The 22,419-nt window shown below is 37.4% G+C and overlaps 1 protein-coding gene across 1 annotated transcript; it reads left to right on the forward strand.

Moving 5' to 3' along the window:
- Positions 1-4,803: 4,803 nt before the first annotated feature.
- Positions 4,804-17,693, forward strand: rgs5a (regulator of G protein signaling 5a). The gene is made up of 5 exons (XM_023289227.3): positions 4,804-4,958; positions 5,783-5,896; positions 7,492-7,553; positions 12,259-12,425; positions 14,582-17,693. The coding sequence occupies exons 1-5, from the start codon at positions 4,915-4,917 to the stop codon at positions 14,744-14,746; spliced, it is 552 nt and encodes a 183-aa protein (XP_023144995.1). The 5' UTR covers positions 4,804-4,914; the 3' UTR covers positions 14,747-17,693.
- The last annotated feature ends 4,726 nt before the right edge of the window (positions 17,694-22,419 follow it).

Genomic DNA, 22,419 nt, shown 5'->3' on the forward strand with positions numbered 1-22,419 from the left:
AGCATAATGGTTGTGATGCAAATGATGTGTTCCCATTTAGAAAATGGAGTGATAAGTGCCGGCTCATCTGAGTTCAAAGAGCTAATTGTTGTGGTTAATAGATATTGCCAATGAACTACAACCAATGCTGCTGTGTGCAACAACAAACATCCCAGATGATGCTATTCAACTACTGCACTTCCAAATAGGTGTATTCAGTCAGCTCTGGTTGCATAACATCTATTATGACCTTGAATATTAAAGCAGGTTTTGTAAGCACTTACACAACCGTTCAAAAGTTTAGGGTCACCCAGACAATTTCATGTTTTCCATGAAAACTCACACTTTTATTCATGTGCTAACATAATTGCACAAGGGTTTTCTAATTATCAATTAGCCTTTCAACACCATTAGCTAACACAATGTAGCATTAGAACACAGGAGTGATGGTTGCTGGAAATGTTCCTCTGTACCCCTATGGAGATATTCCATTAAAAATAATCTGTTTCTAGCTGGAATAGTCATTTACCACATTAATAATGTTTAGATTGTCTTTCTCTATCTTCATTGAAAAACACTGCTTTTCTTTCAAAATTAAGGACATTTCTAAGTGGCCCAAACTTTTGAACAGTAGTGTGTACATGTAAAGTTTTTTTTAAACTGAAAAAAACCTCTTAGATAAGAATTTTCATTAAGTCCCTTAAATGCAATGTTCAGGTTCAGTAGCTGTGACTTAAACAACAAGAGCTCATAAACTTCACAAAGGGTTCAGTACACCTACTAAGATGCTGCAAGACTGAGACTTACCGTATATTTCACGTTTTTTTAAGTTGTCAATAGCGGTAACCTACCTTTCATACAATATGTCTTTATTGTGCCATTTGGACACCATTACTTTTGAAAAGCAGTGTTTTATGGTGCTCTCTGCTCTTTCAGACAGCTATTACATCTATAAATTGAGCGCAGCGCCTCTGTCAGCGCGGTAAACAAAAGCACCTGGATGCCAACTGCTGCCAGTTTATTTGAACAGTGGTCCAGCCATTGCCGTTGGCTTAAGTACACATCTACCCCTGCTGAACTTTGGCTTCCAGGAAATTCTAAAATGAAAGCAAGCCTTCAGTGTAGCTTTGTGTGCTGGTTGTGCTTGTGCAGGTGACATTGAAGCTTCACAAATAAACAAAAATTGTTCAGAGCCTCTAAATGATATGTCCTCTCAACACATTTTTTTTTTCTTTTCATCACATTCTACAAAGTCCCTTAACTATGCACGCTACTGCCTGAAGATCTGTCGGTCTAAAAAGTAATGTACAGAGTGATGCAGGTTTTATTTGTTGTTCTTCAGTGCATCAAAAGCTATTTTAAAAAGTATGGGAAAATCGACTTTTTCACATCATGCACTTTGTGTTGAGAATTTTGGACTTTTCACATCAGTGCAAGCTGATAAACTCAGCATGCAGTCAATAATACCACAGTTAGTCTGTTCCTTTTTTTCCCTAACGTGGCTGCAGGAGACATTTAGTTATCAAGCACTCAGTCAAAAAACGGATAAAAACAAGACAATGAAAGCAAACAGCTCTGTACTAGGCTTTGCTATTGGAATAAAAACACTGATAGCGTGACAGCCTGATCGGGTTTGATAAGTCAGTTTTGGTAAGTGCTGCAGTTACGTAACTAACAAGTCTCTATTGTCTAGCTGCAGCGTGGACAGCACTGAAATCTGTGTGTTCTGAATGCATTGCTGAACCCTTTTAACCACTAAAGGCTCTAAGTCATGGCCCAGAGTATACCTCAGTCTCATCCGAGAAGCTCACAGCTCCCATTTCAGTAACCTGAATGTTCTTTGGACCAGCAACTGTTTATTTATTTGTTAGTAGTGTTAAACTGTGCGAAATCAGAATTTTCCAGAGATGTTCTGCCTCATCTATCTGGATTCTCATCTCATGGGGTTCACCACCACAGCAGATTCTGAAGACTGTTTACTTTCAATGTTCTGTCCTGCTCACAAATCCGATATCCCAGTAAATAAAAAAGTACACTCAAGTCAGTCATGTAATAAAAAATAAGTAAAGAGTGAAGTCTTGAAGTTTGTGGGGGGAAAACAGCGGTTGCACTGAACTTTCCTCTTCCTCCGCCATGAAGCAGGTTAATGCATATGTATTAAGTTACATGTGCTCAGTGGTAGAGAACCACAGAACAGAACGTATCCAAAAACAGTCGTATATTCTCCTCTGATGGCATTTTATTACACGCATAAACAAAAGATTAATGAGATTGAGCGTAATAACCTGATGCAGTGATGTTCTCATAGCGAGCTCAGTACAATGAAATGCTTTAAAAGTTCTTTCTAATGTCTTCTGCTGCCGATTAGAATGTTAATGAGCATATAAACTTTGAGAGAATGTGTAATTTATCTCTTTAATCTTTGTAATGACTTTGTTTTAAAATAGCATACCCAACTGGCATTATACTGTCAAACAGTACACAAAACTAAGTAGTCCTAATGAAAAGCAATAACTATAAAAACACTCTAGTTTGCTTGTTTTACGTGACTAATTGTCAGAAAACACCAGTCATATAAAGAGTGAGTCTGTGTGCTTTGGCATCACTTAAACTAAACTTGGATTCACAGTCAATACAACAGGTTTGGATGAATTTTAAACTTATCATGGGTATATACGAACTTTATCAAAGAAAGTTAACTTGTGAGCTAGTTGCCTTGTGTGAGTATAATTTATTAAGTAAATGAGAGCATATCCTGCTCAAAATATAAAGTAGCTCACTCTTTGTCTTTTGATGGCTTTGTGAGACTTCACTGTTGTCAACGGGATCATTTATAGTCCTCTGCCATGATTCCTCTCTCCAGGTGAGTGGTGGGAATAAATTAACAAACTGAATTTTTGACTGCATTACATACACTTGTGTGTTTGAAGGCTGAGTTTCCTAAGGTCCTGAAATAATAAATAGATGACTTTGATTTTTTGAGTTAAAAGAAACAACTTTTTACTTTGTCAGTGGAAAAACTTGTGCTTGTGAATTTCTGCAGTATTTAACAGATACAGAGGTGGTGGTCTGAAATAAAGCAGAGGTGTGCAAGAGAGAATTTGGCCATGAAGCTACCAAAAGGAATAAATCAGTTCTGTCAGAGGGATATTGAAAATTTAAGAGCGACCTTGCAGTTGTATAAATAACACGCACCCTTGGAGGAGGATGTAGCGTGACAATGTAAACCGCTACAAACCTCTGGAGTGGAAGGCCAGGCTGGAAGGTTGAGTGTTTCATGGTTAAAGTATAATCATGGATTTTAGATTAAGCTGATTCAACCCTGAATGTTGTGTGAGTTAATGAAATGTACAAGACTAGTGAAAAATGTTACTGTTCGCTCAGTCAAGCTGTCATCTTACAGCTTTACAGTACAACAACAGCTGACAGGTTTGGAAGGAAACACAATTATAACCACATTAGGTATTCTGTATATGACACTGAATGGATCCAAACTATAAGTCGCATCACTGCCAAAATCTATTCAGTTGGTCATTGTGTCATTTCTGATCTTCCCTGAAATTTTCATCCAAATCCATTAGTCCGTTTTTGAGTAATGTTGCTAACAGACAGACAAACAGACAAGCGTACGCCAATCATCACAAAACTCCACCGCGTTCCTTGGCAGGATAAAAATATGAATTTTAGAGGAAAGAAAACTGGAGGTTATGTAGAGAAACAACAGGACTGTTCAACTGTACTTGGTTCTTTAATTTGGTTCTCATCTTGTATGTTCTGGAAGATGTTGTTGTGGTCCTTGTGCTATTTCTGACCTGCCCTGAAAATTTCATTCAGATTTGTTAGTCCATTTTTGAGTAATGTTGCTAACAGACAAACAGACAAACCAACACCAATTGTCACATAATTCTGCCGAGGCTCCACCTCTGAAGTAACTATAGTTATTTTAGAGAATTCCTTGATACAGACTAGAATATAGCGCTGAATATGAAAGCAGTCAGATGATAAAAGGTGAACTCAAGAGCTGGTAAAATAGTAATAATCTGGTTTCTTTACTGGGAGAGATCCTGATTTAGACACCAGATTTATGTCAGACATTTAAATTCCTGATTTAGACATTTTTGCCAATTAACGTTGTTAAATGTGCCCAAACATCTTGGACAGTTACTGTGATTTAGACAACACTCAACATTTTAGAGGCCTGTCTGCTTTGGTTAAAAGAATAACAGTTTTGTAGAAGAATAGTTTTTGTCTCTAAATAAAAAAAGTTTTGTTTCTGACATTGAGATAAAAATTCAGATATCGTACCAAAGCAAGCATTTTTTAAAAATCTAATTTTTCTTGTTTCTAATGTATGTATTGTCTAAACTTAACCAAGCCTTTATATAAACAACCTTTTGTTTCTCCAGGATTGTAGGAGAAAATAGTAGAATGGTTAAAAAAAAAAAAAGAAAGAAAAGAAACATATGGCACGTTGAAGATCAGACCAAATAGATACAAAATCAAATTAACCAATGAATGCAAAATTGTTATTTACAAATGTATTAATAAAATATTACAAACTTATTCACAAGATGTAGAACATGCTGTGATTATAGCACCAAAGCATCAAATCTTTTTTTAATTAAATAACCGTTTGATCTAGTATGAGAGAAAACTCAATAGTCCTGCATCTGCTGGTTAATTGAAACCTCAAAGCAAACAGTCATTCACATGTGAACCTACCCTTCCTCATCCCAGCTCCTCAGCTGCCCTGTTCTACACATTCCAGTCTGATTGGCTTAGCTGCTGGCCCCGAGCCCAAAGGACGGCCGTATAAAACTTCCCTTGAGCTCGAAGTCAGAGTCAGAAAGCAAAAGGGACTCTGAGACTCACAGAAGGCTAACAACAGGGACGCTGAATTTTTGTTTTGAGTACTGCAACTGAAAGCGCTGGAAAATGTGTAAAGGATTAGCTGCCTTACCCCAGACCTGCCTTGAAAGGTGAGATCTCGTCATTTCATTCCCCTTTACTGTCACATCTTTACTGCGTGTTGCTCTTATGGTGTTTGGTTCCCAGAATGTTGGATTAAATGTCAAACCTCATAGCAGCGATCCTGATAACACTGTCAAAAAAGATGAAAAACCAATTCTAACTTTATGTTGCTTGCATTGTTTCATGTGTAAAAAGAGAAAAAAATAAAAGAGAGAAGCTTAAAAATTCCTCTTTCTGAACTTCATCTGAAGTTCATTTTCCTGGCAATGCCTATTTCAAACAGCCTTTTTGACCTCAAAAAGAAGATTTAATTGTGTTGTGGCAGATTTAATGCTACCTTGGATCATTTTTTTGCAGTTTATTCAACAGAGACTTGATATTAGACTCTCTAAGAGAGTATTACTTCGACACTGGAGCCTGAGGGGAGGTCAGGCAGAGTCAAACGGAATTTTAAAAAAGCTGAAACATTTGATAGAATAGTAATAAAATTCAAACAGCAGTAATGTTCAGATGTTCCTGTTTCAATTCCAAAACAGTAAATATAATATTGTTACATTCTGAATAATGTAAAGAGAAGCTGAATTAATTCTGTTCCATTGATGACATGAGGATTTAGAAGTAAATGTCATCCTTCAATCAAGTCAGAGTAAAAGTTTCAACAGTTAATTTTACCATTTAATTGTCATTTTACGTAAAACAACATGTTATTATTTATTGAATCAGTCAGCTGATATGTTTACAAATTTACTGTAGGTGTCTTCTACCTGACATTAATATTACCTTTGGTGTTAAAATGAAGATTTGACATCTCTTTCTGCTTGCCGTCTCCCAGGGCCAAGGAGATCAAGTCCAAATTGGGAGTTTTACTGCAGAAGCCAGAAAATGCCATCGACCTCATCATCCCCTACCCCGAGAAGACTGAGAAGAAGCCAGAGAAGCTGCAGAAGTGAGTGTTTTCCTCAGTGTCTGTGAGGTGGGCTTGTTTGCCTGCGTGCTAAGCAGATAACCGGCGGGAAAGTGGAGCCTCAAGCAGGTGGAAAATGTGCAGATCATAGGACATTAAAGCGCTCCAGACCCTGAGTGGGATCACATGTGCCCATCTTTATGTGCTTCACTGTTACAGCACCTTCAACAGACTCAGTCACAGGCTAATTATGTATCAGATTCTGAGCTTTGCTTTTGTTTAAAGCTACTATACGCTAATACTGCTGTATCGTAAGAGAAAGTAGAGAAACTGTGCAATTCTGTTTTCTTCGGTTTTTGTTTTTAACATTAAGGAAATTATTTTTTAAATACTACACTACCGCTCAAAAGTTTGGGGTCACTTAGAAATGTCTTTTGAAAGAAAAGATGTTTCTTCCACTAAGATAACATTAAATGAATCAGAAATACAGTCTAGACATTGTTAATGTGGTAAATGACTATTCCAGCTGGAAACGGCTGATTTTTAATGGAATATCTCCATAGGGATACAGAGGAACATTTCCAGCAACCATCACTCCTGTGTTCTAATGCTACATTGTGTTAGCTAATGGTGTTGAAAGGCTAATTGATGATTAGAAAACCCTTGTGCAATTATGTTAGAACATGAATAAAAGAGTGGGTTTTCATGGAAAACATGAAATTGTCTGGGTGACCCCAAACGTTTGAATGGTAGTGTATGTGAGTGAAATAAGCAAGTCCTGTTGAGCTGCTGAAGCAAAGACTTTCTGTGATTTAGTTTGATAAAAGCAGAATAATTGTTAATTCAAAATGTACCAATGCAGCTTTTAGAGGGGTTGCTGAGGCTTTAGTGGAGACTTGATTTTGCTTTCTTATTTGTCTCGAAACAGCAGAAACCCTCCTGACCTTTGTAATTCATATTCAAGTTTTTTTTTTTTTTTTTTTTTACCTTTTATTGGCAAAGACACCTGAAGCCACCTCTAACTGGCCTGTCATTGGTCTTTTCAGCTAATTTTCAAATTTGAAAAACATGGTCTAGAAATTTTCCCCCTTAAGGGTGACAGAAAAAAGGCTTAATTTTAAATATTTTAAACTTGTCTTTGAATTTGTTTCATTTCAGTGTCTTTCAGCAGAATAGAATATAATTGGTTTTAATTTGGCTTTGTGGGACTGAAACATAAATCACATGACCACTGTACTGATCGTTTACTTTTTGAAGCTTTTCAGCAACAGTGCATCAAAGGTTCACTTAGATCATGTTTGTTAATAATGAAAAAAAACATTTTATAATAGTAATTACTGTTTTAATAGGAGCAATCAAGAGTTAGAAATACTTCATCATTTTATATCTTCCTGTATTGTCACCTCGGAGTTCTGTATCAGCAGCTAACCTAATCAACTACATTTCATACAAGCTAAATATTTAGCTTCAAATAGCAGCTAGAGGCAACGACAGAATAAACTGCCTGATCTGAATGCAAAATATTTTCCCAAAATATGTGCAAAGCGCTCCATCAAGAAACTTTTGTTAGTTGTCAGGATACTTTTAACCAGTATTTGCTGAAACTTCCCGACTGAACTGAGGACTTTTGTGTGCAGGCCGACTCCTGACGAGGCTGCTCAGTGGCGTGAGAGTCTGGACCGAGTCCTGAACAACAGCTGTAGGTCTCGTCTCTACTCTCTCTGTTCCTCTCACACACTCACACACACTCGTTTCTGTCACTTAGTGAAGGAGACTTTGCATTGACTTACACTAACTGCCTGCAAACTTTTCCTTACACCTGCTACTCTTGGTTTTTGTGTGCGATGATTAAAAGGATGCCTTAACATTTTGGTTATTTTCTGATGTGTTGTTACCAATTATTGTCACATTCCTCTAAAATCCTTTGAGCTGCAACACCTGCTCCTCACTTTAATGAAGGGGTGTTTTTTCTTTACTTTCTTTTACTTTATTAACTCTTTTCTTCAAAAAAACTGAAACATGCAACGTTGCTGATCCTCCGCCTTCATATGTCAGTAATGAACACCAACAATCCAACACATTTCACAAGTTGAGGTTTTTCTTGGACTGTCTTTGACTTGTTGTCTGCCCACAACCAACCCCCAGAGAGCATCATTATGCTTTATTATGCAAAGCTGTGGTCTTCACTGTGCAACAGCTGGCACTTTGGTTTAACTTTAACCACTGCTGAGGGGGAAAACGTACCATCCCTGAGGTACAGGGTCTGTCATGTAGACTGTTTAAAGAGGCACAGCACACCTAGCAGGGTTTGGTTTCCTTAACAGCTACACAATGTGTGCCTCGTTAGACATCTGTGTCTTAATGGCAGATGATAAAGATAACGATTAGAAGGTTTTCATTACTGCCTCATTTATATACAGAACGTGTGCACACCCTGCTTACAAGACTAAGATTAAGAGGAAAATACAACGTCAAAATTAACAACATTTGTACAAACAGAAAAAGATTCTGTATTTCATTCTGGAACAGTTTTGGTGAGGAGATAAAGCAATGTCCAAACATGTAAAAGAATATAAAGATAAAGATCATGTTTTCACAGGGTACAGGGATGAAGTGGGGGTGTGACAATCACCAGGTTAATTATTTATTTCTTTAATGATTTGTTTTCTGTATTTATTTATCCATGTTATTAGTTGGAGCTTTTCTTTCTGTTGTGTTTTGCTATTGTTCGGTCCTTTTGTGTAAATGTAGATGGACATATTGGCGTTTATTCATTATAAATCATGTTATTGCTGGTATTGTTATTGTTGTTTATAAATGGTAGTATTTGGAAGAAGCAGGAAGATTAGAATTACAATCATTTATGTAAGGAGAAGGGGTGGGATTGGATCGATTTTGACTTCTTCCCACTCCTTTTTGAGCAACTTATTCATTGTCTTGTCATTGTCTGTCTCATTGTTGTTGTTTTCGTCTTATGTTGAAATGTTCAAAATAAACTAGCAAAAATCAAGACAGTAGAAACGGCACAAGCATTTCCAAATGAAAATTTACTCTTAAAATACAGACTTGCTCCTTATTTACATCAATGAATGTCCATGCAACAAAATCCAGAAAGTGTGAACCTCATCCTGACAAGTAATGAAGCAGTCACAATTCTAAAAATAACTATATTTGCAAAAATCTAATTCCTACATAATAACATTTCCTGCCAATAGTGTTATATTCAGACAGTTTACATGCAGACTGAGAAATATGTAAGCTTTGCTTAATAGTGGAAAACACTTTTACAACAACCATACATACCAGAAACCAACCTCTGGCTCCACTGTTTACCTCACAAAGTGCACAGACAGCCTGAGAGCCAGGCAACAAGACCGATGATTACCTCTAACAGTTAATGATATTTAGAGCTACGTGTAAACTCTCCTGCTGAAAAGTCACTTAAGTTGCCCCTGTGCATCAAAACAGAGCCAAGTAGAGATGTTACTGACCTTCTCATATGGGAACACGGAAACAGAGCTCAGTGGGTGGCAAAAGACCTTATTAAGTGGCTCCTTCAGCACAGTGTAGGGCAGAGATATGCATAATTCTCCAGTGTCTGCATGCTTGGATGAACATTCACATGTATCTGTGTGTACCAGCCCATGAAGGTTATGTGTGTTACGGTAGCATCTCCAGGGGGCAAGTCTAAATGATTCCACCAGCGGTGATTTATTGCACGGTTGTTGCTAACCGCTGTGCTGTGATTATTTATCTGCATGAGATTTTACATTATCATTATTCTTTACAGCTTTTCCCTTGTTAAGTCCCATGAGAGTCGCTGTGAGTTATTTCCTCTCATACAAGAAGCGACCCCCGCCTTTGCTTTAAAGTTAAAAATTACATAATGCACCCTATATTATGCAACAGAAAACATAATGTATGTCTGTTCGGAGATTAAAAAAAAAAAAGATGACACTAGAGCAAGCTTCTGAGCGAATGTGCAGGTTTTAATCACGGGAATTTTTCTGATTTTTACTTTTGGCGAAATTATGCAGATTATTTCGCTTATGAACAGTGAGAAAAATTTATTAAAACTTATTGAAATTTATTGCATGAAAATCTAGCAGAGCATGGCAGTAAAATGATTTATACTACTGTTGAAAAGTTTGGGGTCACCCAGACAATTTCATTTTTTCCATGAAAACTCACACTTTTATTCATGTGCTAACATAATTGCACAAGGGTTTTCTAATCATCAATTAGCCTTTCAACACCATTAGCTAACACAATGTAGCATTAGAACACAGGAGTGATGGTTGCTGGAAATGTTCCTCTGTACCTCTATGTAGATATTCCATTAAAAATCAACTGTTTCCAGCTAGAATAGTCATTTACCACATTAACAATGTCTAGACTGTATTTCTGATTCATTTAATGTTATTGTTATTGGGGGAAAAAAGCCTTTCTTTCAAAAATAAGGACATTTCTAAGTGACCCCAAACTTTTGAACAGTAGTGTATTTTATACAAAAGAGATTAAATTTGGTGGCTTTAGCTTTGGCAGGTTTGACAACTTGAAATCTGATAACTACTTAGCAAGAGAGTGTTGAGAGGAATCGCACTGAGAGAAACGTGCTGGATGGAACCAGATGGAAAGTTTTAAATGCAATAAACATTGAATCAGAATAGTCATTTACCACATTAACAATGTCTAGACTGTATTTTTGATTCACTTAATGTTATCTTCATTCAAAAAACTGCCTTTCTTTCAAAAATAAGGACATTTCTAAGCGACCCCAAACTATTGAACAGTAGTGTATAATAAAATGAAATAAAATAAACAAGAAGAACGCCTAACACATCATTTCTCTGGTAGTTGCAGCTGTGACATACAAACAGCTTGTCATCAGTGTCTGAGCGTGTGTGTGCTTCTCTTTTTGTATGTCCTTGTACTGAAGATCTTTCAACAACAAAAAAAAAAAAAGTTGAGGCTTGATTGCAACTCAGTGCTATTTTGAACCAAACTAAGCACTTAGATCAAAGATAAAAGCCTGAGGCCATAACAGAACGCTTATCATCTGCAGCACATGCTCGCTCAGACAATGGGACCTTTCACTGGCATTGTGTTAAATTACAATAGTCTTCACTGAAATAACTGGATGTTTTATCACGCTGGTTTATCATAGCCGCTCTGCTGTTAGATTTGTCCAAGAAATGCATTTGTTTGTTATTAGACATTCCTGAAATGTATTTGTCAATAGATGTTTAGTTTTTAATGGGTTTAAAAAAATGGGTTGTCATTTCTAGAATCACTTTTTAAGAAGTTTTAAAGAACAATTTGGACAGTTTTACTCCCTTTATGATGCAAGGAATCTCTTTTCTGGGTTCATCTAGAAAGCTTTATAAAACTATGCAATCAAATTAAACCATAAATACATATTTCATCACTTTTTCATGAATAACAATAGCAATCCAGTGTCATGTTGTCACAGTTTAATTATGTTACATCTGCCAGCTTGTCATCTTATTTTCCACTACTTCACACCTGCACATCATGCAATGCCCTTCTTCAGGCATGGAATGTGTAACATTGCCAGTTTCACAGATCAAATAGTGCCGTTTTGAGCCAACGTGTAAATATTACATTCTGGCTTTATTTAAGCATGACAGGAATATTATGGAAAAAGTCACAAGTGATATTTGGCATCTGGTACATGAGAGACAGCAGTGTCACGGCTGGAAAACAGGTGTTGAAAAAAAGTGTCAACTTTCTCACAGACTGCATTTGGGTTTGAAGTCATGTTGTCGTTAAAGTTTTTGTTGCCAAATCTCTTATCAGTTCCATCATTTGTTATGTAGAATACACTGTAGAATCATGGTGCCCATTTTATATAGGCTAAGAAAGGATGAAAATGAAAGGAAAACTCAAACATTTAATTGTTCTTTAGTTTTGTTTGTTTTTTTGTTTGTTGCTGTCATGTTGTGTTAAACATTTTTCTAAGTAATCAGAGCAGTTATAATACATTGAGATTGCTTCATGTTGTTCGAATTCCAAGTAATTTCTTTTCTTTGTCTCAGCATGGAATGGAAAAACTATTTCATACAGTGAAACGACAGTTTACCAAATTAAGAGGGGATTCATTCACAGCACACCCACAGTCTCATCATTTAATAATAGATTTTGTTCGTAGACACAATGAGTGTTTTCATTTTTACCCTTGTCCTGCTGTAGCCTTTCCATGAGTGGGACATTTCACTCACAATTTGGAGAGCCATTTTTATCACACCTAAATTCATTTCTATTTTAATTAGACTGTTATAGTGACTCAAAATAAACCAAAAAAGGGGTTTTAGATAATGATTTGTTGTACCATGTCCTATGTTATATTAATTAATCTCTGTCCATCCGTCTCCCTCCATAAGATGGTCTGGCTGCTTTCCGTAGCTTCCTGCAGTCTGAGTTCAGTGATGAGAATATCGAGTTCTGGATGGCCTGCGAGGATTTCAAGAAGACCAAGAACCCGGTGAAAATGTCTACTAAGGCCAAGAAGATCTACGAAAACTTCATCCAGTCTGAGGGACCCAGAGAGGTCAGGGACTCCTGTGACTTCCCCCTTTTTATAAACCATCTCAGCTTCAAAGGGATTATAAATAGTTTATCTTCAAGTTCGTCATGTGTAATTCGCTTCACCCAGTGTGAACCAGTGTTCCAAATGTGAGTTTAAACTTGTATAAAATCACAGTCGCTGAAGCTGGTTTGCCCATTATTTGGCTGCAATCTCTGACTTCAAAGAAAACGGCACAAAGACTAACTCCGACCATTCACTTTTAGAAAATAAATTCAGTGCAGCCAATTCTGCACTGCTGCAATTAACAACAGTTACAAAATAGACTAATGCTTTCAGGGATGTGGCTTTTTTTCAGCATCTAAGATCAAATCAGTTCAGCTTTAAATGATAAATTTACATCCGCTCGAAAGAGGGCCGTAAGATAGAATTTTTACATTTTGCTTTACATGTTTACTAGGCAGTTGGCCACGTACACAAAATAAGAGAAAGTCAAAACAGTTGGAGACAAATTAGATGTCTATTGAACAATCTACATAGTATTTATCTAATCAGTGAACAAATGTGCAAAGAGAATAAATACAGGCTTGCTTGAGTGTAAGCAGATGAGGTTCAGAACAGAATGAACTGAGCAGCACAGCATGAGATCAGTCAGGTTACAAACACACACACACACACACCTGCACAACACATTTACTAAAGCACTTCCATCCTGGGTGAGGAACTTTCATTTTATTCCAGAGGGAAAATGTTCTTTCCATTAAGCTGCTGGTGTCAAAGGGCTCAAGTGACTGCCAACCGATGGACAAGTATATTTTTTCTACTATTTTTGTCAAAACGAATGGGTTCGAGGCTTTGGTTGAGCTGCTTGGTGTAAGAATCAGCTCAAAACTACCTTGTAGCTTTATACATTCATTATATTCTCAAAAGGGTTGACTTTTTCTTTTTTTTTCCATCAATGCCACTGTTCCATCGATGCCTTTTAATTCACCATGAAGCATGACCATCCACAAAATCAACAGCACAAGTATTTGTCACTGTACCATAAATGTACTCTTAAAGCTTCAGGTTCACAATAGTACAGTGACATGGTCATAGCAGTGAAAAAAACAACAACTTGATGTCGCATTGTTTTGCATAAATAACTCCTTACAGGGTCATCCTGTTGAGTGCATTGCTGTGTTTGAAGAGTTAAAACCAGCCTGAAACCAGTATTGAATGTCCAAAAACATCTCTCTCCCCTCGTCTATGACATCTCACTACTGTCCACTTGATAATTAAAGAAGATAATGCCACCCACAAATTGACTGTTTAATTTATCATTGCTTGTTTTATCCAAAATTACTTTTGCTTCACAAGAGCAATGTTTATTACTAGAATTTACTCTGATTTATGACAAGTCGCTGCTGTTTTAAGCCAGTTGTCATCTTTGTTGGGTCTTTTCCTTGGAATAAACTGTTAAACAGGACATGTTTTATTTATAATTTGGACATTACCACCTGGGTGGTTCAATAATGACAGATCATATGGAAAAGAGACATGAGCATCATGCCAAATTTAAATGTTTTTTGTTAGACTGTAGTGAGAAGCAACATCATAGAGTGAAGTCCAAAGTGAAGGCAGGAGATGAGGACAGGAACCTCCAGAGTTGGAGCACTGGTGGTGATGAAGCAAAGTCAGCAGATACAGCAGATGATTGAAAATGTTTGAGATGCTCTGGACAACCCGGATCAGATGGAGATGGGAGGGAGGGTTAGGAGAGTGAAGGAATTACCAAGAGTTAAAAGAACAATGTTTCGGGGCAGATTGGCTCTAAGAATGTGGGTGAGAGACGTTGAAATTCAGAATGACATGATTTTGACAGTGTGGGAAAGCAGAAGTGATGAGGAGAATAGAGCAGCGGGAAAAGCTCATATTCACAGCAGGAAGTGGAGACAGAGGATGACTGAGCAGACCTTCCCTTTAAAAAGAGCTGTTAGTAATAAAACATTACAATAACATCCTGTCTAAACTGGCACTGTCACGACATGAAAACATCCTCCTGATTTCCCAGAATCATCTCATCATCAGTAACTTACTCATCATATTCCTGTAGCATCAGTATTCATATTTCCATAAGTGCTATCACATCTTTTTCATCCTCACTTCTGACATCAGGTCTTCTTACTTCCCTTTAACAGGTGAACATCGACCACTTCACCAAGGATGTGACCCTGAGGAACCTGGTGGACCTCTCCTCTGGGACCTTCGACTTGGCCCAGAAGAGGATCTTCGCCCTGATGGAGAAAGACTCCTTCGGGCGTTTCCTGCGGTCTGAGCAGTACCAGGAGCTCCTGGTCAACTAAGCAGGAGTCTGAGGAGCTGGGGTGGGGAGGTGGGGAGGTGGGGAGCTTTCAAACAGCAGCCGCTCAGCATGAAAACAATAGGAAACATTTGATGATTTTTAAATTAAATATTTCTAATAAACGACCATTGTCTAAGACAGCTTGAAGACTTTTATTTTGCAGAATCTAAATTCTGAAGGGGGACATTTAAAAATTCTGTTTCAAATTCAGCTAGACGGAAAATCTGCCTGATGAAATAGCCCCATCTCCCCACCCGACGCACACGCACACGCACACGCACACGCACACACACACACACACACACACACACACACACACACACACACACACACACACACACACACACATTCCTGTATTTCAATCTTAATTAGGATCAACAACAATTTCCTATCTTTTTAAAGCCTCCAGGAGTGATGTCAGTTTAAATACAGCCACAACAACCTGTTTGGTTTTCACACTAATAGTAGAAATACAGGAACACACACTCAAATGTACATGAAGTCAAGATCCACATCAAAACATTCTTCAATGGGTTCATACGCAAAACTCACAACTCATTTCGAGTTGGCCACAAAGTCAGTACTTTTGGATAGAGATACAAAGTATGCTCTAGAGATCATCCCTTTAAAAAAGGAACCTAAACCTGCCCTTTGTGTGTCAAAGTGTTGTAGGATCTTTGTCAGATCTTTAGACAGATTTGTGATAGTTGATCTGCACTGACAGTTGTGCATTTTTTGACATCTTCCTAAAATTCTGTTCACAGCACAGCAATAATGTCGGTAAAAATGAGGTTTGTTTGCATTCATTGTCTTTCCCCTGCTCTAGTTCATCCACTCTATAATTAAAACCATCTGGTCTAGAAACTCAAGGCATCCCAGGTAGGCTCATTACAATTTCAGAGTGTTCACACAACCTGAAAAGTTAATTACAGGTTTAAAGAGCTGCACCATAACAAGCAGTGCTCAGTCAGTTCCATAGCTACAGTATAAAGGCAGCCCTAAGTACCACAACACTTTGACACATAAGTATAAATTAGCCTTAATTAGTGCTGGTTCTGTCCTCACCAGATGCCCCTGAGGGGATTGATCTCATCTGTATAATATTTGATCACAGCTATATTAATAATTAACTTCATTCACATTTACTTTACAGCTTCTGGCCTGTGTCAACAACACACCAGGCAACTTCGTAATGCACCTATGCCTAAACATAACCATGACATCATATAAAACGCTTTCAGTGCATTGGTCACATTGTAAACTAAACCAATAATCAAACTGAGATATGACTTTTGGCAGTTTTGTCAAGAAGGCAATTTGACCTCAATGTTCGCTTTAAATGTACAAAAATGTCCAATCATTTACAAAACAAAAGCAAAACAAAACACAGTGTTTGTCTTCTTTCATTGCACATACAAGTGTAATCCAAACAGATGCCAAGTACGACTGTTAAGTATTTTGTAGTTTTCCAAAGAAGAATCAAAGTTATTTTCAGTATGACTTTCTAACTAACTCTTTCTGTCTGGAAACTAAATGGACAGTTGGCTATTTTAAATCAGTGAAATCCAACCAAATATTTTGTCATTTTAATTAAAGGATGTTAAACGTATTGGACTAGTATCAATGCATGACTGATTATCAATGATTATCACGTAACTTTGTCTTCCTGTCTGTTCCACACACTCACACCAAACCCCACCTTTTGGTTGTAATGTATCCTGTGAGAGCCGTCTTTGAGAACAGTGCTGGCTAGTTGGCTCGGCGGTCGAGCTCCTTGGCGACCGCTAAACTGCAAGTTGCTAAGATGGGAATATCAAGTAGGAGGGAATCTCAGAATAACAAGTAAACAGAGCAGTGGTTTTATACAAAGAACTGTCTTTTTCCCATGTGATAATACCAAAGCTGTATGTATGCATGCTGAGTCACTACAGAGGTCCAGACCTGAGTTTAGTGCAAATTCACCAGTGAAGAGCATGGGAGACAGAACTTGCAAGTTTGCAGCACTTGACAAGCTCCTCAGTGGTTTCTGAGAATTATTTCATGCTGGGAAAAGTAATTACAGGCCGTGGAGCACATATTTGAAGTGTAAGATTTAAATTTAAAGTAACAAAGGAAATTTATCATAGCATTATAATCAGACGAGTACAAACAAAGCCAAATTTGTATGTTCTTTTCATGTAATTGTTCAAGTTGAGACTTTATACTTTTAACACAAGTTATTATTCACTCTTTAGACTGTAACAAAACACTGGTTTTAACCAGCTTACATAAGGCTGAGACATAAACAGATGTAATGGTGGATTTGGTGTGCAATGTTTAAGTGTCTTCAATATATACTTTCAGTAAAATGTAGCAACCATTAAGTGTGATTATATTTACTCTTTCCATATTTATCAAAAGCATATTATATGTTTACCAACACAAATATTATTATCTATATATTCAGCATTTTACAAGTCCTTATTGTTCTCACCAAAACATCAAAGATCAGGACATCAGGAGTGACATTTTTAATTTTTCATCATTCTAATATAACGTTTAAAGAGTGCATGGGATCAACCAACAAAGTGGTAAAAAATTATTAAGATTTATCACAGTATTGAAAGGCATTGACAAGGTTTTAAAATGGCACAGATTGACCAGTCTGTTGTCATAACCTGAAATGTCATAACTCAACAAATGATTCACATTAAAAAAAAAAAAAAGAAAATCAATAAGGGCTTCAACAGTGCTGACTATGTATCATTTGATGTAGCTTTGCATGTACGTTTTGGAGTCGATCACATAAAAATATATATGCATACAATTCCTGAAGATGTATTTATTTATATGTGTAAATATCTACTAAGTTATTCTAATAGACAACAATGGAATCCATGATTCTTTGAATGGAGAGCTGGCAGGACTGTTCCTAGAGTCTATTCACTGTTATAAAAGAGGAAACACTTTTCAATTGTCACTTTGTTTTTTTTTTCATTAGATGCCATCTATAATGTTCATGAACAGAATAAATTGTCATGATTACAATGAATAGTAGATCATATAAAGAGAACACATACCAGCATTTATTTTTCCTAACGGTCAGTTTGAATTTGTCAAATTCTTGTCAAATTAAAGAATGTAATATTTATGCAAATTACATGCCTGAATATGTAATATTTAGTAATATATAGTATATTGTAGTATTATATTACATGCCCAAGTATTAAAATAATTAGACATGTACTATACTAAAGAAATATTTCCATAATCTTCAGCTGAACCTGCGTTTAGTGCTATTTAGCGAGAATTAAAGAGAGCTGGCTTGCTACACTAAGGTCAGCCTATTAGCATCATCACAAAGACTGTATATACAACTTACTGTATTTAAAGATGGATGCAAACTCAGGGTCTGAATAGTAAAGCCAATGCCAAATTGACTTTAAACCTGCATTTTTTTTGTCCATCAGCCAGCAGGGGGCGACTCCTCTAGTTGCAAAAAGAAGTCCAATTGTATAAAAGTGGAAAAATGACCCTTCTTATCACTTGATTTGTTACCTCAGTAAACATTTTCCAAATGACTTTATGGCCACCGTTGCGTCCTTCCATACAGCACGATATTCATGTTGTAAATTATGGTTACGTCTAGAGGTGAATAGACAATGAAACAGGTTATGTTTCAGGGCTGGGCTGCCTAGTAATTGACAGATCACTACTATGTCACTCAGGTTATATCCTCAGGGTCTCTGATCAGATCCACTCCTCACTGGTTATGTTCTGTTTCAAAAAACCAACATTGCAATGGCCAAATTCCACTTTTCCAAAAATGAACGATTTGGCCATTCCAAATTTGTGATTTTACCACAGATGTTGGCTATATTTGGAAAAACCCAGTTGCCACCGTATTTTACATGATTACCTGAACACTGCGTGTACGACCCATGGTGTCCTCTGACGGTTCAATGCATGTGACATGTTGTTATCACCTCCTAACTCATCTGGGCAGTGTCCAACAAAAAAAATGTTCCTTGTGGAGTAGCAAGGACAAAAGAATCCCTCACCGGCTTCTCTGTAAAATGTTGGGAATTTATCCAAATACACTGCCATTCTAAAGTTTGGGGTCACTTAGAAATGTTCTTATTTTTTAAAGAAAAGTAGTTTTTTTCATAACATTGAAAGAATCAGAAATACAGTCTAGACATTGTTAATGTGGTAAATAACTATTCTAGCTGGAAACAGCTGATTTTTAATGAAGTGTCTACATAGGGGTACAGAGGAACATTTCCAGCAACCATCACTCCTGTGTTCTAATGCTACATTGTGTTAGCTAATGGTGTTGAAAGGCACATGAATAAAAACGTGAGTTTTCATGGAAAGCATGAGACTGTCTGGGTGACCCCAAACTTTTGAACAGTTTTGTATGTTGCAGCAAATCTAAGAAAAACTTAATAAGAGTAAAACAAAAAACGGGGGGAAAAAAGTGTTTTGCGAAACATTTGTTGTGGTCCAGGGCCCAAAGTTTCTCCCAAAGAAGACTTCTGGAGTAAAATGTGTTAAAAACAAGCAGGCAAACAGAAACTGCACTTAAAACAAAAAGCTGAGCCCTCAAGCTCAGGCTAGTGTATATATTTTTAATCCTTCCTCGGAAAAAATGGCTTTTTTTAAAGAGCAAAGCTGCATGTGAAGAGTACGCCACTAAGAAACGTCAGGCATGAGTGAAAAACAGAGCGGAAACAGATGCACGGCTGCCAACACAAACACTGTCAGAAGCTTGCATCAATGCATCCGTTACTAGCGCAGTTCCAAGAAATACTTGGACAAGGTCAGATGCCTTTGATCCCCAAAGGAGGTTAGTGACATTTGTGACAAATGCTTTGTTGAGCTGTTATATGTACGGTACACTGTCACATTTACAGAGGCCTTGTAATATCGCAAGTCTGAGCTCTAAAATGATGTCATGCTGAAAAGGTTGAATATTTCCAAGCACAGATGATTTATAGCCTAACAAGTTTCTATAACTGTTCCACATATAAAAAAAAATAATCTAATAACTAATAAACACAATTGCTAACATATAAGTTGCCGAACTATAGCTACTGTCAATCTCTTTTATGTATTTCACTTAATATGTGACCTGACTTCCTCCAGATGTGCCAGAAGAAAGATTTCACCCTGAACAGATTGCTAGATAAGGCTTGTGTGATAAAATCATCATAGAATAATTTATTCCTTCTGCTTTGTAATGATTAAACCCCTGAGCAGAAGCAGATCTGCACACATTCTCAAATTTGTCTCCCGGAGCAACAACAGTGCTCAGACTTGAGATGAAAAATGCATGATATCTGCCTGTAAGTTTTATATGGTCTATGTTTATAGGAGAGACATCTGTGTAGGATGTTAAAGTTTCTCATTAGACATGTGAAAAAGCAGATTTGCACTCTCCAACCTTATAGTCTTTGTTGAAGGACTATGACCATAAAACTGTACAGTGCTGTTCGTATTTACTCAGGCGTCATTTATAGGCAGAGGGAGTGGGTGCTGCAGAAACGGTGAATATACAGCCACTGATTGCTCACTTAGTTCCTCATTAAAAAACAACAAGAGGTTGACAAGGACATGGCAAAGATTTCTCATGGCTTCAGGGCTTTTTTTTTTTTTGAAACACTTTTGAGATCGGTCTGTCTTTGTGTGAGAGAAAATAATAGAATATTTTTGTATAACTGGTATTTCCCCAGCGACATCTGTGGCTGGTAGTGAAGTCCACTGCTGACAAGACTACACCCACAGGGTTTTCCATCATAGTCTGCTGCCAAGTAGGTTAAGAACCAAACATTTTGAGCTGAAAACACAACAAATAACAGATAAAGTGCTTACTTAAGATTAGAGTGGACTTAAGGTAACGTCAGTGTTTCGAAAGCTGCCATTTCTTTCCACATCAAATTGATTCTGCCTTCATGTGAGCTGTTTTTCTATCATTAGGAGTGCACATCATGCTTGGCATTCAGCTTTAAGGTATGAGAACACTGTTGCTAGGTGACTGCCAACAAATATGGACTTCAACATCTTTCCTTTTTAAAAATGGTGAACGTGTGCCTAGAAATGAAACAGAGGTGCTCTAAAATATTATGAAAAACTTCAAAAGTAACTTGGAGACATCGCTGAGAATCAGTAAAAGAGAAAAAAGGATGACTGTGAATAACCCTTAAGGCAGCATCTGATCCAGAGGACATGTCAGCTCAACATTATCTGTATGTGAAGAGGTTTGCTTTGGCATCCTGCTTGGGAGGAGCAGGAGGAATGATGATTAAAAAAGGGATGAAAACACAATATAGTGACATTTCTTTTTGAAAGCTGACAACAATTTCCACATCTGTACCGTCTAGATGGGGGGTCACAGGCTCCTAGAAAGTGGAAGTGGATGAGGAGTGTTGGAAACAATCCTGGATATCATCTATCAAATAGCGTTTACCCAAATTTAGTGTGTTGACATTTTAGAATGTCAGTGAAGTTACTAATGCAACCCTGCGTCCCAAAAAGCACGTCCCTATACAACTAAACTGCACTGTCAAGTAAACAATGAGTGAAAATGAAAGCTAATGAAATAATGGTCCCACATGGGAGCGAACTCCAGTCTCCTCTCTAAAGGTCATGTTGTTGACTTATACCGCCACACTCCAACCTGCTTTGGGCCAATTCAAACTTCCTGCATCTGTGTGCACAGGTCTGACAGTTCAGTTCACATTACAATAGATGATGAAATCCCCATCCACACCACCACCTCCAACAGCCAAGGCAGACCCAGATGAACTGTTTTTTTCAATCTTTCTGGACACTTCAGAGAGAATGAAACAGGTAAAACTAAAAATCTATTTATTCACCTTTTGAGGTAAGAAAGAATGATAATGTTGATGATCAGGTTAAGTTATGATTTGTTAAGTTGTGTTGGGTAATTTAATCATCAAATTCTAATAAACCTAATGAAAGGGGGCATAATGAAGTCTTTGTACTAGAGGTGCAAAGGAGGTGGACTATATGTGCGAGAAATGATTTCTACTCCTCAGGTAAAGCAAAACATGAAGTTGTCCATAACTTTGAATATCAACTTTCATATCAGAGTGTTTATACAACAGTGAAATGAAGAGCTTAAAGCAGCACTCAAAAGATGAGGTTGAGATGTGTTTTGCACTCAGAAGAAAATGTAAAGCCAATATATTGACAAAAGGAAATGCTCTGAATAGTTACATGTGAACACAAAAACACAAAGGCAATGGACATGTTTAAAACAGAATACAGAAAGTGTGCCTCTGAAAGTTGTGCTTGTGCAGACAGCGTAGGTGTGCCTGCGAAGAGGAAACACTGCTCTTTATGCATTATACGGGTTGCTCTTAAACAAGCCATTTGGTTGTATAGAGCTTTACACATTTTCTTGTCACAGCCCCCACTTGGCTTAAATAAAAAATGAAGTTGTCTCCCACAAAAATGTGTTCCCTTATGCTGTTGGTTGACCCCATCCTGCTGCAGCCAGGAGGACAGCAGCAGTGGTGATCCTATACCACCAGCCTGGCATGGCTGAGGTGATCATTAAATACTCTGTACTTCCTGGTGATGTTGACACCTGGAAATGGGCACATCAGGTTCCTGCCAAGGGAAAAGACTTCATCCTGTACAGAGATGTACAGCAGTGGACTCAGCTCC

This window comes from Amphiprion ocellaris, chromosome 2 (assembly GCF_022539595.1).
Source record: "Amphiprion ocellaris isolate individual 3 ecotype Okinawa chromosome 2, ASM2253959v1, whole genome shotgun sequence".
Taxonomy (NCBI): Eukaryota; Metazoa; Chordata; class Actinopteri; family Pomacentridae; genus Amphiprion; species Amphiprion ocellaris.

Bases quoted from the DNA above. Each gene is read 5' to 3' on its own strand.
- rgs5a (XM_023289227.3), top strand. From the start codon at position 4,915: ATGTGTAAAGGATTAGCTGCCTTACCCCAGACCTGCCTTGAAAG. The intron at 5,897-7,491 runs GTGAGTGTTTTC...TTTTGTGTGCAG, and splicing joins AAGCCAGAGAAGCTGCAGAA to GCCGACTCCTGACGAGGCTG. The intron at 7,554-12,258 runs GTAGGTCTCGTC...TCCCTCCATAAG, and splicing joins CCGAGTCCTGAACAACAGCT to ATGGTCTGGCTGCTTTCCGT.